At 39.3% G+C, this 17,834-nt stretch overlaps 1 protein-coding gene across 6 annotated transcripts in view; it reads right to left on the bottom strand.

Annotated features, from left to right (window-relative positions):
* The window catches only part of map4k5 (mitogen-activated protein kinase kinase kinase kinase 5), a 149,685-nt gene that overhangs the window by 8,287 nt on the left and 123,564 nt on the right, over positions 1 to 17,834 (bottom strand). For all 6 annotated transcript variants that reach the window (XM_041214459.1, XM_041214460.1, XM_041214464.1 and 3 more), the window contains 8 exons: positions 17,457 to 17,571; positions 16,776 to 16,834; positions 15,036 to 15,139; positions 13,769 to 13,946; positions 13,256 to 13,324; positions 9,666 to 9,758; positions 7,370 to 7,440; positions 5,602 to 5,657 (listed from right to left, as the gene is read on the bottom strand). In XM_041214459.1, the coding sequence (XP_041070393.1) occupies positions 5,602 to 5,657; positions 7,370 to 7,440; positions 9,666 to 9,758; positions 13,256 to 13,324; positions 13,769 to 13,946; positions 15,036 to 15,139; positions 16,776 to 16,834; positions 17,457 to 17,571 (745 nt within the window). The remainder of the gene's footprint in view (positions 1 to 5,601; positions 5,658 to 7,369; positions 7,441 to 9,665; positions 9,759 to 13,255; positions 13,325 to 13,768; positions 13,947 to 15,035; positions 15,140 to 16,775; positions 16,835 to 17,456; positions 17,572 to 17,834) is intronic.

Here is a 17,834-nt window from a genome sequence, read left to right as displayed (position 1 = left end):
TAGTAACAATACCGTAGAGGAGGAATTCCTGGAGTGAATACGGGATGTTTTTCTGGACCAATACATTGAGGAACCAATGAGAGAACAGGACATCCTCGACTGGGTATTGTGTAATGAGAAAGGAATAATTGGCAATCTAATTGTGCGAGGCCCCTTGGGGATGAGCAACCATAATATGATAGAATTCTTCATCAAGATGGAGAGTGACGTAGTTGATTCTGAGACTTGGATCCTGAATCTTAATAAAGGAAACTACGATGGTATGAGGTGCAAGTCGGCTATGATGGATTGGGAAACGTTACTTAAAGGGATGACGGTGGATATTCAATGGCAAACATTCAAAGAGCGCATGGGTGTTTATTCCTGTCTGGCACAAAAGTAAAACAGGAAAGGTGGCCAAACCATGGCTTACAAGGGAAATTAGAGATAGTATTAGATGCAAGGAAAAGGCATACAAATTGGCCAGAAAAAAATAACAGACCTGAGGATTGGGAGCAGTTGAGAATTCAGCAAAGGAGGGCCAAGGGATTGATTAAGAAGGGGAAAATAGAGTACGAGAGTAAACTTGCAGGGAACATAAAAGCTGACTGTAAAAGCTTCTATAGGTATGTGAAGAGAAAAAGATTGGTGAAGGCAAATGTAGGTCCCTTACAGTCAGAAACGGGAATTTATAATGAGGAACAAAGAAATGGCTGACCAACTAAATATATACTTTGGTTCTGTCTTTACAAAGGAGGACACTAATAACATACCAGAAATGTTGGGGAACACAGAGTTTAGTGAGAGGGAGGAACTGAAAGAAATCCGTATTAGTAGGGAAATGGTGTTGGGGAAATTGATGGGATTGAAGGCCGATAAATCCCCAGGGCCTGATAATCTACATCCCAGAGTACTTAAGGAAGTGGCCCTAGAAATAGTGGATGCATTGGTGGTCATCTTCCGAGATTCTATAGACTCTGGAACAGTTCCTACAGATTGGAGGGTAGCTAATGTAACCCCACTATTTAAAACGGGAGGCAGAAAGAAAACAGGGAATTATAGGCCAGCCAGCCTGACGTCGATAGTGGTGAAAATTTTGAGTCCTTTATAAAAGATTTAATAGCTGAGCACATGGAAAACAGGGGCAGAATCAGACAGAGTCAGCATGGATTTATGAAAGGGAAATCATGCTTGACAAATCTACTGTAATTTTTCAAGGCTGTAACTAGTAGAATTGATGAGGGGGAGCCGGTAGGTGTGGTTTATTTGAACTTTCAGAAGGCTTTTTACAAAGTCCCACATAAGAGATTGGCGTGTAAAATTAAAGTGCATGGGATTGGGGGTAGTGTATTGAGATGGATAGAAAACTGGTTGGCAGACAGGAAACAAAGAGTAGGAATAAATGGCTCTTTTTCCGAAAGGCAATTGCATTGACTAGTGGGGTACTGCAGGGATCGGTGCTGGGACCCCAGTTATTCACAATATATATTAATGATTTCAATGAGGGAATTAAATGTAATATCTCCAAATTTGCAGGTGACACAAAGCTGGGTGGGAGGGTGAGCTGTGAGGAGGATGCAGAGATGCTTCAGTGTGATTTGGACAAGCTGGATGAATGGGCAAATGCATGACTGATGCAGTAGAATGTGGATAAATGTGAGGTTATCCATTTTGGTAGGAAGACAGATTATCTGGATGGCTATAAATTGAGAGAGGGGAATGTGCAATGAGACCTGGGTGTCCTTGTACACCAGTCAATGAAGGTAAGCATGCAGGTGCAGCAGGTGGTAAAGACAATGGTATAAAAACAAAAAAACTGCGGATGCTGGAAATCCAAAACAAAAACAGAATTACCTGGAAAAACTCAGCAGGTCTGGCAGCATCGGCGGAGAAGAAAAGAGTTGACGTTTCGAGTCCTCATGACCCTTCGACAGAACTTGAGTTCGAGTCCAAGAAAGAGTTGAAATATAAGCTGGTTTAAGGTGTGTGTGTGGGGGGCGGAGAGATAGAGAGAAAGAGAGGTGGAGAGGGGGTGTGGTTGTAGGGACAAACAAGCAGTGAAAGAAGCAGATCATCAAAAGATGTCAACGACAATAGTACAATAGAACACATAGGTGTTAAAGTTAAAGTTGGTGATATTATCTAAACGAATGTGCTAATTAAGAATGGATGGTAGGGCACTCAAGGTATAGATCTAGTGGGGGTGTTTTTTTTTATAATGGAAATAGGTGGGAAAAGGAAAATCTTTATAATTTATTGGAAAAAAAAGGAAAGGGGAAACAGAAAGGGGGTGGGGATGGGGGAGGGAGCTCACGACCTAAAATTGTTGAATTCAATATTCAGTCCGGAAGGCTGTAAAGTGCCTAGTCGGAAGATGAGATGTTGTTCCTCCAGTTTGCGTTGGGCTTCACTGGAACAATGCAGCAAGCCAAGGACAGACATGTGGGCAAGAGAACAGGGTGGAGTGTTAAAATGGCAAGCAACAGGGAGGTTTGGGTCATTCTTGCGGACAGACCGCAGGTGTTCTGCAAAGCGGTCGCCCAGTTTACGTTTGGTCTCTCCAATGTAGAGGAGACCACATTGGGAGCAACAAATGCAGTAGACTAAGTTGGGGGAAATGCAAGTGAAATGCTGCTTCACTTGAAAGGAGTGTTTGGGTCCTTGGACGGTGAGGAGAAAGGAAGTGAAGGGGCAGGTGTTGCATCTTTTGCGTGGGCATGGAGTGGTGCCATAGGAGGGGGTTGAGGAGTAGGGGGTGATGGAGGAGTGGTCCAGGGTGTCCCGGAGGGAGCGATCCCTACGGAATGCCGATAAGGGGGGTGAAGGGAAGATGTGTTTGGTGGTGGCATCATGCTGGAGTTGGCGGAAATGGCGGAGGATGATCCTTTGAATGCGGAGGCTGGTGGGGTGATAAGTGAGGACAAGGGGGACCCTATCATGTTTCTGGGAGGGAGGAGAAGGCGTGAGGGCGGATGCGCAGGAGATGGGCCGGACATGGTTGGGGGGCCTGTCAACGACCGAGGGTTGAAAACCTCGGTTAGGAAGAAGGAGGACATGTCAGAGGAACTGTTTTTGAAGGTAGCATCATGGACAATGGTATGTTGGCCTTCATAGCCAGAAGATTCGAGTACAGGAACAGGGATGTCATGCTGCAATTGTACAGGACGTTGGTGAGACCACACCTGGAATAGTGTGCGCAGTTTTGGTCTCCTTATCTGAGGAAGGATGGACTTGCTATAGCCAGAGTGCAGCGAAGGTTGATCTGACTGATTCCTGGGATGGCAGGACTGACATATGAGGAGTGATTGAGTCGATTAGGATTATATTCTCTGGAGTTCAGAAGAATGACAGGGGATCTCAGAGAAACCTATAAAATTCTAACCGGACTAGACAGGGTAGATGCAGGAAGGACGTTCCCGATGTTGGGGGAGTCCAGAATCAAGGGTCACAGTCTGAGGATATGGGGTAGACCATTTAGGACTGAGATGAGGAGAAATTTCTTCACTCAGAGAGTGGTGAGCCTGTGGAATTCGTTACCACAGAAAGTAGTTGAGACCAGAACATTGTATGCTTTCATGAAGAAGTTAGATATGGCTCTTGGGGCGAAAGGGATCAAAGGGTATGGGGAGAAAGCGGGAGCAGGCTATTGAGTTGGATGATCAGCCATCATCATAATGAATGGCGGAGCAGGCTCAAAGGGCCAAATGGCCTACTCCTGCTCCTAGTTTCTATGTAATGTGCCAACACGATCATTAATTAACAGAGCTGCCCCTCCACCTTTTCCTAGCTTCCTCTCCTTCCTAAATATCATGTAGCCTTCAATATTCAGGTCCCAATCTTATGTCATCCTGCAGCCATATCTCTGCCATGGCTTTCAGGTCATAATTATTTATTTCTATTTGCGCTATCAGTTATGTGTTTTGTTTGGAATGCTACGTCCAATCAGATACAGAACTTTTAGCTTTGTTCTTTTATTTTTTTTAATCTGTAGCCTTATCTGATGGTTTACTCTTAGATTTGTTCTCTCTATCCCTTCCTGTCACTTGAATAGCCTCCTCACTTTGCAGGGTGTGCATGAAAGTGGACATATGCAACATAAGATTTATAGAAAAGCAGAATGCCTGGATGCCAGGTTATATCATGATGTCTGGAAGGGCGAGGAGCTTCATCAGGAAGGCTAAATGAGAATGAGCAGAGAAAGAGAGGTCAGGTAGACTTAGGCTGTACTCAACATCTACAAATGGCTGGCTGAGTAACATTGGGAGAAGCTCAGATCCTGTTGACCCAGACACTGCCTTAGCACAAAGGACTCTAGACAGGGTGCAAACAAAAAAACTAACCAGCAGTTTCAATCTCGGAGGATATCAGTTTTCACATATTGATGAGCTATTATTAAATAGATCCACATTATCTCATGCAAATTATCTATATCAAAGCTATCAAAATGTTTGCCTTTACCAAATTTCAGACTTTTTAAAATTAATCTGCAAAAGCTTTCAAGAAGCAGGATTCTAATATGTAAATAGAATGAATTCATTGAAGAACTCAAAATAGTAGTTAATTTGAAGGTTTACAGCAACTAGAACAAATGTAAGTGAACTTGTAAATCACGCAAAATAGGTACTATGCTGGTAGTTGCTAGGCAAGCACCTTAAACAACTTTCTGGCAGTAAATTATAGATTCTATTGTGTTCTATTTATTCTATCCACTGTGCACACTTATGAAGAATGCAATTGTTCCAATGCAAGGAGAATGCATAGGGCTGGTGAGCAAAGATCCCTGTAAAATTTTTGTTGTGTGTAGCCAGATCTTTTAATGAGCAGTATGTTTAATTTTTCTTGTATGGCCACTTGCAGACAAGACATTCAAACGCAACAAGACCTGGGCCAAGCAGCTTCATGGGAATGTTGGTGGCGAGTGAGCAGTGTAGCTGTCTTTTATGATAACCACTATTTACACAAGATTAAATTCCCATATTGGTATCTCTGCAGTTGAAAAAATGCAAGAGCTTGAAAGATTCAAGTGAAGGCATAAACAATGATATGTGAATTTACAGAACAAACTGGAGTTTGGGAAATTTTGTAATAAGCACTACAAATTTACTATGTATGTAACCAACGGAAAACAGCAATATCATTTTAGAATTATTCAAATTCGGCCATTCAGGAATTACTGGTGACGTATTCTGAAGTACACATTTTTTCCCTACTTGTTCTTCAAAAACAAATCAACAGTTTTGGCTAGTGGTGATAGTTTCACAGATAATATGGATCTGCAGTTAGTCATGATTATTCAACTTACAAAAATACTGGAATTAAATTAAACATTTTTCATGTTGGCCACTTTTCGGGTTAGGGAATTAACAGTATAAATATCTTTTGAAATTAGAAAAGCTGCCAGTAACTAGTGGATCTTCAGAGGTCATGCTCACAAACACGAGGGTAAAATGCATAGGAGAATGTTATACGGTATACTTTCCTCTTGGGCCTTGGTATAAGTATCAGGAATGGAAGTGTTTAACATAGTTGTCAATTACATCAAGATTTTATATGTGCACTAGCTCAGTTGTACAAACACCAATATGTTTGTAATTAGCTAAATAAATAATGGCTTCTTCTTACCTATCAGATCCTAAGAGATGAAAGACTCTGCTTTTATCGGATATCTCCTGGGTAACCTGATTTGAAAAGTTTAGCAAGAAATTGATTACATTTCTAAATTTCAATAGTTAAAGTGATCCTTAAAATGGTGACAAAACAAATCCAATGTAAAGGATGCACACAGAGCCTTGAAATATATAAGCCCCAAAATAACATCATAATTGTGCCATGAGGAAGGCAAGTGAATTATCATCATTCAGGTCTGCTCAGAAACCTACAACCTCAATATTTTTGAGGTTTTCATGCAAAATTGTAGTACTTGAACAGCAAATTGTACAACATGCAGTAAATGTAGAAACTTGCATTATTTGTTTAACTGCGCCAGATGACATATATAATCGCAAGCTTTATAAATACATAATTGGAAACCAAATGCTATTGTTTCTACCAATCTTAAATGTGAACTAATTGCTATTGTTTTTGTTCAGTAATGCTGCAGTGATTTAAAAGTCATTTTGTTCCAGTAATGCCGGATTTCATTTTGGATGAATTTTGTTACTTAGTTTTCTGCAGTTCAACAGTGCAAAACTCAGTTTGAAATACGAATTATGTACCCGAGATTCTGAAGATCGTTTTGGTGTATTAAGAAATACTAACACTCACTACCTTAGTTCACACATTTCTGAGTGGCCACAGTACTGAAATACCGTTGCCATTTGAAGAGCTACAACTTAGCTCGAAATTCTGTCCAGCGAAGGGACAAGGGACATAGATCATAGAAAAATCTGGTGCAAGAACAAAGGTAGGACAGGGCCCTCAGAAATGCACCAGTTTGAAAATGATTGCAGTAGACAATGCCCAAGTAGGTGACGCAGTCTGGCTATGCCTTTGTCCAACATCATTACATCTTGACCTATGTGCAGAGCACAGGATTTATTCTAATCTGAAGTATAGTTAAGTCTGGCAGTTTAAAATTTTGGATCATGCAACCCAAGTCAATGATAAATAAGCTAATGCATATTGCAATGTTAAAATCTACTGCATACTTTGTTAAAATTCCAAATGCGAGCCCTAAAGAAGCAGTTACATTACAGCCCATTTATAAACAGTCCTCTGAATCAGATACTAACATTCCATTTGTTGTTACCAAGGTACCTGTTATTTGTTTATATTTCATCAATTCATTTGTATACTCCACTAACACTACTTTATGAAAACCCTTTGTGCTGACTAATCCTATTTGGACAAACGTTTGCTGTGCACAAAAAAATCTGTATTTTTCAAGATCTACAAAATAAGATCCTAATCTATCTTTATGTAATATGTACACCAAATAACTAATGGGAAAGTTCTGACAAAAGGCTGCTGGTACTAATAAAGCAAATAACCTGCAATAGGAATGAAAAATGTGCGCACATACTGATATTGGACAAGGACAGTGTTGGGTTTGGCCATGATCTCCATTATTCAGAACTCAAATGATGTTCACAGGGAAAATTTGCAGACTTTGTAGTATAGGAGACCCTATTTAGGCCATCATGTCTGTCTTAGTGTTAATTGCCCCAAGAGAGCTAATTTTTCAAATCCCATTTACTGTTCTCACCTGAGCAACTTGGGGAATGTGCCAGAGGGGTAAGAGTCAATGTTTATACAAAAAGTGGGGAGGGAAAACAAATCGATGAAGAGATTTGTTTCCCCCCAAGAGAGACAGAAGTCAAATCAAAACAGGAGCTGCTATTAACAATCATCAACTATTTGTCAGCTGTGGAAGTAATTACAGTGGACTTACTTCATTTGACTTAAAGCTTTTGCCCTGCATACCATGCTTCCAGAAAGCCAGAATACTGTCCTGAAGACACACTGCAAAGGTGTTGGAGTGGGAGGTGGGAAAGAAATGCATATTAGCATAAACTACATTTTGCACATTTGAATCTACTTAATATCTAGTTAAGGTTACTTTTATCATTCTAAAATACACATTTGAAACTTTGGATAATTGCACTACAATTGAAAAAACATTCACACACCAATATGTTTTTTTTGGCTACTGACAATCTTATTCATAAATATTCTATATTCAATATTTTTGAATGTCTGATTTTCAAATAAACATTTTAAAATCATAGAAATTTTATGGCACAAGAGGTCATAATTTGATATTCATTTTGTGCTATTTATTTTCTCTTACACCCATAAGCTATTCATTTTCAAATCTTTCTCCACTTATTTTAAAAGCTATTGTGGGCATCTTGCTTCCATCACTGTTTCTGGAAGGATAATTCATGTCCTAACTAACAACCCTGGAAAAGAATTGTCCCTTCATTCTTTTGATGATGTGAAATTTAAGCCCTCTAGTTACTAAGTCACCAGCAAAATAATTTGCAATCCTTCTGCCACTGTGAACAGTTTCTCCTTACTTGTGAGAGCTGTAAATGGTTTTGTATACCTCTATTAAATCACTTTACCTGCTCTTTTCCAAGGAAAACAGTTCCAGCTTCTCTAGTCTCCCCACATAACTATAGTTCCTCATTCCTGGTACCATCCCAGTAAACCTCTTTTGCATCATATCCAAGGCCTTAACATCCTCCCTAACTCGTGCTGCTCAGAATTGAACACAATACCCCAGCCGGGACCCAACATGTGTTTTAAAAAAAATCCTTGCTTTGTAAATCCCATGCCTCTACTATAAAGCCAAAAACTTGTCCGGCTACCTTCAAAGATTTGTTTATGTAAACACCAAGCTCACTCTTTTCCTGCATGCCCTTTAAAATTGTCCCATTTAGTTTAGACTGCCTCTCCTCATTCTTCCTACCAAAATGCACCACTTCATGCTGCATTAATTTATTTGCCACGTGTCTGCCTATTTCTGCAGTCTATCCATGTCCTCTGGAAGTCTGTTACTAACCTCTTCATTGTTTACTACATTTCTGAATTGAGTGTCATTGGCAAGCTTTCAAATTATGCCCTGTATACCTAATCCATGTCACTAATATATAAAAAAAACAATCGTCCTAAAACCAACCCCTGGGGAATACCATTGTATAATTTCCTCTAATCTGAGAAAAAACGTTTCACCCCTACTCTCTGCTTCTGGCCAATTTTGCACCTATGCTGCCATAGTCCATTTAAATCTTGGACTTTAATTTTGTTTACAAATCTATGTGATACTTTGTCAAATATATTTTGAATATCCATAAAGACAACATCAGCTGCACTATTCTCTTCAACCCTTTGTCACTTCAAAGATCAATCAAGTTGTCAAACACGATTTGTCTTTAACAATCCATGCTGATTTTCATTTATTTGCCCATAATTTTCCAAGTGCCAATTAATTTTGTCCCAGATTGTTATTTAAGATTTCCCCACCACCTGGTTGACTAGTCTGTGATTTCTGGGTTTATCCATCTCCTGTTTTTGAATAGGCTGTTAATATTTGCAAGTCCTCTTGCACCACCCCCATATCTAAGGAGGATTACAACTTGTGACCAGAGCCTCTTCAATTTCCACCCTATCTCAGCAATTGAGGATACATCCTTCCCGACTGGGTGACATTTCTACTATTAGTCCTTTTATTTTTTTCTTATCCTATATCACTGCAACCCCCTTCTTTTACTGGTGAATTGGCAGCATTCTATTCTCCAGTGAAGGCAGATGTAAATTAGTTCTTCAGCACCCTCTGCCTCCACAAGATGCTTCTTTATAAATATTGTAACTGCAGCCTAACTGATATGCATTGGATTAGTTTCACCTCTTTGATTTTGTACTCTGCATCCCATTTATAAAATATAGGCTCTCATTTGTTTTTGTTTAAATAGCTTTAACACTTTTGAAGATTTGGATATCTAATGCCCTGAAACCTCTATTCTTTTGAATGTTTTATCATTTAGCATACACACCCTCTCATTCTTCCTTCAAAAATACATCACCTCAAATTTCCTTGCATTAAGTTTCATTTGACCTCTACCTGCCCAATCTAGCAGCCCACCTTAAAACAGTTTTGCATTCTGAAAGCCAGCGAAATAGATTTTACTGTTATAAATTTACCTTAAAAATTACAGTTTAAGTATCAAACCTAATTTACCTACCTACTGATGCGATGCAAAAATCAAAACTTAGCTCCGATGCCAGTTTTTTGCTCGATTTCAATTTACCATGTAGATTTACAATCTTGACATATTCTATTTCAGGAAAAAAAATGGATAATTACAAAACTTCAGTTATAAAAGTGTATTACAGAAGTGCAAGAGCAAAAATCCATCATGTAGAAAGAACAAAAATCCATCATGTAGAAAGCTCCACCTTGAACTTTTTTGACAAATTACTTTTATGAATCATGTTCCCAAGCCATCCTAGATTAATTGCTTAAGAGTGACAGCTTCAATAGTATCCCTGTTATATTGAGTTTCACAAATTGTCAGGTTGTCAAATTCCCTTGATTTTTAAAAAAAATAATCTGATTTAAGCTGTCCTTCAAACATTTTATCAATATATTGTAACTTGTAATAAAATTTAAGCACTGCTATGAACTGTGCCAAATAATACAGACCGTCCTACCTACCCCATTGAACAGTACTGTTTTTTGTTCCAGAACTTTCTATTTAGGTCCTGTAAATTACTGGACAGCTATGAACATCACAGTGAGTTCTTTCTATAATCTAGTAAAGGTCTCAAATTACATCTTTACAGTTTTAGAATATTGCCTAAAATATTTGGACATGCAAGTAATTACTGAGATTTAGGGTGTATTTTGACTCAGGTTACTGCACCATAGATGTCCATAATGATACTTTTGGCAGTTGAGTAGATAACATACTCTACAGTGGGCAAAAGAAATTATTGAAATTTAGAGGAAAGACAGTATTTTCATTTAAATTTGCTTGGGCACATAACATTGTAGAATGTTATAGAGATGGCAATTCTCATTGTAGACTCAGTTTAGAAGATTCCAAGGTGCTACTGACAAGAGTACCAGAAGAGGATGCATTTGCCACCCCTCTCCCGCAACCATTTAGTACATGAAGAAAAACATGATTTAATTTGTTTTACAAATCGCCTGCATTGTACATGTATTGGAAACTGTTATACTTCACCTCGTTGACACATTTGTGTAATTGATAAAGCTTCAGTTATCAAATTGTACTGTACACAAGCTGAGGGATGGGAATCCTTAATTTATTTGTACTATTGGAATGTTAAGAAATCTTTAAGTTGGCATCCCTAAGTGCTAAAATATTGTACTGGAGCTTTTAGAAAGAATATGTGACGTTCTAAAAAGGGCACATTTAAGCTCCAGTAAGTCTAGCATTAGCAGCAAACAGAACACCAGGCTACAATACTGATTGGCTAGAAAGATAGCCTGAGGGCTACCAAGTAAAGGGTACATGTTAAGGTTAGTTTGTTTTAGGGGAACAAGAAGCAATCTTCCCATTGGTCAAGAATTGCAAATATTTGGTTAGAAGTTATTAGTTGTGTTGACAATAGTGCACAGACTTGGGCTGAATGTTGTGAAAGCTGCCTGCAAAATGGGTAGAAAAATAGGGGAGCATCACTAGGGTCTTTGCACTTGCCAAGAGATAGCATGCATCTCAGGTGATTTGCTAGGATCTTAGCACTTGTGTGGAACATTCCAGTCAATGGGTAATTGTCATGGGTTGGAGGTTGCCATAAGAACCCAGAAGAGACTAAAATAATTGTCACAGGTTGAGGATTGCCATAGGAAACCAACATGGAGATCAGTATTAGAATCCAGTATTAGACTGAAGGTAATTGTCTTAACTGAATAGCCTTTGTTAGGAAGCTTTCATGTACAGACACAGAAGGGTGGGCGAGGGGTTTGAGAGGTGGGGGGGGAGGAGAGACAGGTGAGGGGGGAGAGAAACTGAGACAGAGGGAGGTGAGGAACTGAGACACAGAGGGGGGAGAGACTGAGACACACACACAGTTATGAAAGTATAATTAAAGTAAACCAGAATATGACTGTTAAGTAGGTTTATGGGTGTGAGCATAGATGGTTCTTTATGCTTTAATTACATTTGGAGTAAGGTAGACTGCAACCTCAAAATTATCAAAAGAGGTCAGGTGTAGAAATGTACTTCAAATGATAGCGGGTAAACATGAATGGGGTCTTAGCATGTAAGGTGTGAAGGGAATTTGCATTTTTAGATAGTGAAAGGGTTGTTTGGATTTCAAAGGGATGTTAGGATGTTTATAACTAACCAGATAAGCAAAGTTAAGCAATGTGTTTATTTTTCCCAAAGGTTACTGACAATATTGGCAACATGAAAGATTTTTATATTATGAAAGGTAAAGTTCCAATGACATATGGAACAATGGAATTTACATATTAAAGAGAGAGAAACATACACAAAGGAGAATGAAAGGCTCCGTTAGGGGGCCATGTAAGATCTAGCAGGTGTGCATGAAACAGCCTTGGAGAAGCCTCCAGCCATGTTTGCAAAAGTCTGCTGTGTCCAGTAACAAAAGTTGGAGAAAGCCTTTTGAAATTCCACTGACAAGTGGATACTGTGGTAATTTGCTGCCTTGCTCTTTTAAAATTTAAAATCTATTTTGGACTGCGCGAGAGAGGGCATACGCGAGAGACCGAGTGCACGCACGAGAGAGAGAGCGCGCGAGCGAGTGTGTGAGGTGGGGCGGGGACGGACATTGAAGGTGACAGGACAGGTTGACAGAGTGGTTAAAAAAGCAAACAGTATCCTAGGCTTTATTAATTGGGGCATAGTATACAATAGCAAGGAGGTTATGTTGAGCTTGTATAAGAGACTAGTGCAGCCTCAGTATGGAAAGCGGGGAATATGTGAATGCATTGGAGAGAGTGCAGAAAAGATTCACAAAATAATTCCAAGGATGAAGAACTTCAGTTTTAAAGATAGATTGGAAAAGTTAGAACTGTTTTCCTTGGAGAAAAGATGGCCAAGAGGAGACTTGATAGAGGTATTCAAAATTATGAGGGGTCTTAACAGACTAGATAGGCAGAAACTGTTCCCGCTTGTGAAAGCATCCAGAACAAGAGGGCACAAACTTAAAGTAATTTGCAAAAGATGCAAAAGTGATGTGAGAAAAAAACTTTTTCACAGAGCAAGTGGTTAAAGTCTGGAATGCACTGCCTGAGAATGTGGTGAAGGCAGGTTCAATCAAGGTATTCAAAAGGGAACTAGACTACTAGTTGAAAAGGAACAATGTGCAAAGTTATGGACAGAAGACGGGAGAACATAAATGAGTAAACTGCTCATTCGGAGAGCTGGTGTAGACACGATGAACCAAACACCCTCCTCCTACGCTGTAAAAATTCTGTGATATGTATCTAAATCAAATATCCCTGTTTTTGATCACTGACCTAATAGTTCACTGATTGGAAGGTGTGCTTCTCATGAACCTAAACTCCACTGACCTTTTCAAGTGCCAAATAAGTGAAATATCTGTGCCCAACAACTTAACCATATAAAAAATTGTCAAAATATTCAATGTTTCACTGCAACCTATCATAAAACAGTAGACATTACATTTAATGAAAGGAAGGGGTAAGTACGCTACTGGTGAGGAGTTTATGGGTGGAAGCATACTAAAAGCACAAATTAAGTTGTCTCATATTATTAGTTTTAAACAAAAATACACATGCTGCTAAAAAGGTATATATAAAAATTTGACAGATACTCACGATCCATGCAGACAAGAACAGTATCCTTTTCCAACTGGGTTACATGGATGGTATCCAACTGGCAACAAGCTACAGCAATAAAATGCATATATGACTAGCGATGTTTTTATGAAATTGTAAACATTTAATGTTTTTAGGCAGACAGATCTTTTAGCTAAATTATCCTCAGTTTAAAGTTTCTACTGGATCTGTACATAACAGAAAACTATTTTTCCAGTGCCTAATCATTCATAAGGTACACTGAACAACAGTGCAAAGCTAATTTAGTACTGAGTCTGATGCTAATTATTTAGATGGAAAAATATAGTATTGCAATAGTAATTGTAATCAAAACCTGCATACAATTATCTAATGGCTAAATCTGCATGGTCAACAAGCCGGTATAACTTGCTTTCCATTTAATTCTTTAATCATTGGATCTTATGTACTAAGTAAGCTTTAAACTGTCTTGCAGTATACCCATGAATGACTAATTATTACAAAATTGTGACAATCTATTAACAAATGGCATACCTGAACTATCTTCTGTAAACCATGAGGAAGAAGAGTTCAGGTTTATTGTCTGAAACTGAACTACTTGGTTGGGTTCACTGCCTTTGCTGATAGCTACACAGACCATTGGGTATTCTTGCTCAGGTACCACAAGCATTTCAAACACTTTTAGAGGATCTGGGAGTGGAAAGTCAAAATGCTGGAAGAAAGAAAAATCGTTATCCATATTTTGAGAAGCTAAAATTAATGTTACACCACGCATTTGAAACTGTTATTTTATTCATTCATGGGATGTGGGCATTATTGACATTTATTGCTTATCTCTAATTGCCTTTGAGGAGATGGTGGGAAGCCATTTTCTTGAACAACTGCATTCTGTATTATGTAGGTACATGCACAGACCTGTTAAGTAAGAAGTTAAGTAGGGTTTCTTACTTAGCGACAATGATATAGCTCCAAGTCAAGATGATGAGTAACTTGGAGGGGAACCTGCAGGTGGTGTGCCTATGTGCCTGCTGGAGTGAATGTTTAAAGTGGTGGATTGAGTGACCTCAAGCGGATAGTAAACCTACTTCAGCACTGTTGGAGCTGCACCCATCTTTGCAAGTAGAGAGTAGTTCATTAAGTGGAGAGTAGTTCATTACATTCCTGACTTCTGAGCCATGAAAAATCTTTGGGGAGTCAAGTGGTGAGTCTGACCTTGAAATCACAGTGTTTATGTGGCTGATCAAGTTAAACTTCAGGTTGGTTTAGATTTATTGGGCTTTTTGTGAACAGGACATATCAGGGTAATTTTGCACCATCAGGTAGCTCCCAGTGTTATAGCTGTACTGTACAACTTGGCTATAGGCACGGCTAGGTCTGGAGCATGTTTTCAGCACTATAGCCTGAATGTTGTTCAGGCCCACAACCTTTACTGTATCCAATGCAATCAGCCCTTTCTTCATGTCGCATGGAGTGATTGAATTGGCTGAAGACTAGCATCTGTAATGCTGAGGATCTCAGGAGGAGGCTGAGATGGTTCAGTTACTCAGCACTTCTGGCTGAAGATTGTTTTATAAGGTTAAGTAGAAAAAGGTACAGTTTCAAGTTGAATAGGTAACTGAACATGAAAAATACACCAACACCCAAGATCTACAGCTTTATGTTTGCATTACATTTAAACATGGGTATATACTTTAAGTATTCAACATTTAGGTCCAACAAGTTATTGCTGTTTAACATTTATAATCTAAAAGTGCTAAAGTAATAACAGATACATAATAGATCATTTAAAACAAACACTGACCTTGATCAACATGAACTTTTGCATTGGCTCATACCACTGAAGTAAGACAATACCGGACTGTAGCGCCCCACAGAGGTATTTGTATCCAGTGTTTGGATTTCGCACTACAATTAGTAAACAGAGATCAATGGCAACATGTTAATAAACTTTTAAAAAAACAAAAAGAACACTCTTGCAAAATGATGGGAACTTCCTTTCATATACACACGTTAAATTCAATTTTCTTGTACCAACCATTTGTTGACAGGGCCCTCAACTGTGCCCAGCCCATCTCCCGCGCACCCACCCTCATGCCATCTCCTCCCACCCAGAAACATGATAGGGTCCTCCTTGTCCTCACTTACCACCCCACCAGACTCCGCATTCAAAGGACCATCCTCCACCATTTCCGCCAACTCCAGCATGATGCCACCACCAAACGCATCTTCCCTTCATCACCCCGGCGGCATTCCGTAGGGATCGTTCCCTCCGGGACACCCTGGTCCACTCCTCCATCACCCCCTACTCCTCAACCCCCACCTATGGCACTTCCCCATGCCCACGCAAAAGATGCAACATCTGCCCCTTCACTTCCTCTCTCCTCACCGTCCAAGGGCCCAAACACTCCTTTCAAGTGAAGCAGCATTTCACTTGAATTTCCCCCAACTTAGTCTACTGCATTCGTTGCTCCCAATGCAGTCTCTTCTACATTGGAGAGACCAAACGTAAACTGGGCGACCGCTTTGCAGAACACCTGCGGTCTGTTTGCAAGAAAGACCCAAACCTCCCTGTCGCTTGCCATTTTAACATTCCACCCTGCTCTCTTGCCCACATGTCTGACCTTGGTTTGTTGCATTATTCCAGTGAAGCCCAACGCAAACTGGAGGAATAGCACCTCATCTTCCGACTAGGCACTTTACAGCCTTCCGGACTGAATATTGAATTCAACAACTTTAGATCTTGAACTCCCTCCTCCATCCCCACCCCCTTTCTGTTTCTTCCCCCTTCCTTTTGTTTTTTGCAATAATTTATATAGATTTTTCTTTTCCCATCTATTTCCATTATTTTTAAATCTTTTATGCCCTGCTAGTCTTTCCACCCCACCCCCATTACAGCTGTACCTTGAGTACCCTGCCATCCATTCTTAATTAGCACATTTGTTTAGATATCACCACCTTCAACACCTCTTTGTTCCTTTGTCTGTGACATCTTTTGATTATCTGCTCCTATCACTGCTTGCTTATCCCTACAACCACAACCCCCCCTCACCTTAAACCAGCTTATATTTCACCCCTCTCCTAATATTCACTCAGTTCTGTTGAAGGGTCATGAGGACTCGAAACGTCAACTCTTTTCTTCTCCGCCGATGCTGCCAGACCTGCTGAGTTTTTCTAGGTAATTCTGTTTTTGTTTTTAATATTCCCATATGCGGTGCAAGGTCTGTATCTAATCTGCTGTGCTTCCTAAAAATATCAGGCATTTTTAAGAGAAAGATGTGCAGAGGTGGATTTCATCATTCCGACACTTCTGGTTCCTGATCTTAGCTGCACTTATTTGGCATCCCCCAGCCAAAGGAAGTGGGGTAAGATTGAAGGACCATTTTTACACATCTCCCAGCAACCAGATCAGAATAGCATTGACAAACATGTGGTGCATGATCAGATGCACAAAAATAGTCACATTCATATTCTTAAGGAGATGTTTAAAAAATACAGCTTTGTATAGTTAACAATTACCATGCTCCAAGTAAACTTTACGTACCAATGCAACATTTATGGCAACCTTTCGTTTCTGGAATCTTTGTTGTTAAAGCAAACCTCCTGGAAACAACATACAAAGTAGATTTCAGTTCTGTTTTACAGTCATTTTATAAGATACTCATGAGTTATGGCTCATGGTGCAGGTTAATATCAGATTTTACTTCCAATATTTAGTACCTTGAACTTGTCTGTATGGACAATTAATGTTTATTTCTCTCATTATGCCTTCCACTAATCACTTCTGCCTGTTTTCTGCTTAAGCATTTACAGCCATTCTAGTAGCTCTCCTGTATATGTTTGTATTTGCCTCCTTCAGTTTCTTTTTAAATGCTGTTCATTGGTATGATCTTCCATCATACATGAACATCTCAGTCAGAAGTTTTGATTAAGAATCTGCACACCTGAAACATTTTTTCCTGTCTGATCTGCTTCATTTTTGTGTATTTTCTGTTTTTGTCAGATACAGTCTCAGGTCAGGCGACATTTACTTGCAGGTCATATGCCAGCACCAATATCAATGATACGTATACCTGGAACTATTTAGAAGAGGACTGGACTATAAAAACATGGAATAAGGATGCAGAATAAAGAAAATATATTTTACATTGTTCCATATTAAAATAGCACAAGGCACTGCAGGATCTTAAATGGAACTCAATTCTACAAAATGCAGTTTCCTTACCTGGGTATTATCTTGTCAGGAAAACGGTGTGTTTGAATATGGGATGCTAACCCTGGTTTCTTTGCCTGTTCAAATAAGGCAACCAGGTTGTGTGAATAAAGCTGAAAAGTTTTGCCTGCAATTGCAGAGAAATATGAAAAAAGTCAAAGACTGACAATTGAAATCTACTCACCACAATTATTCTGATCCTATACACTGGTTCGTTGATGCACCGAACAGACTCCATCTTACTAATATCCTCAACTTTATCCCACCACAAGGCCTCAAACTTCAGTTTTGAACACCAAAATGATCTCCTCTGTTTATGACAAGGATATGTCCCTCTTAATTTTTGCCTTGGCCACATGATCTGAATTTCATGTATCCTTCACTTGCATT

This window comes from Carcharodon carcharias, chromosome 20 (genome assembly GCF_017639515.1).
Source record: "Carcharodon carcharias isolate sCarCar2 chromosome 20, sCarCar2.pri, whole genome shotgun sequence".
Taxonomy (NCBI): Eukaryota; Metazoa; Chordata; class Chondrichthyes; order Lamniformes; family Lamnidae; genus Carcharodon; species Carcharodon carcharias.
This window is presented reverse-complemented; position numbering and strand designations above follow the sequence as displayed.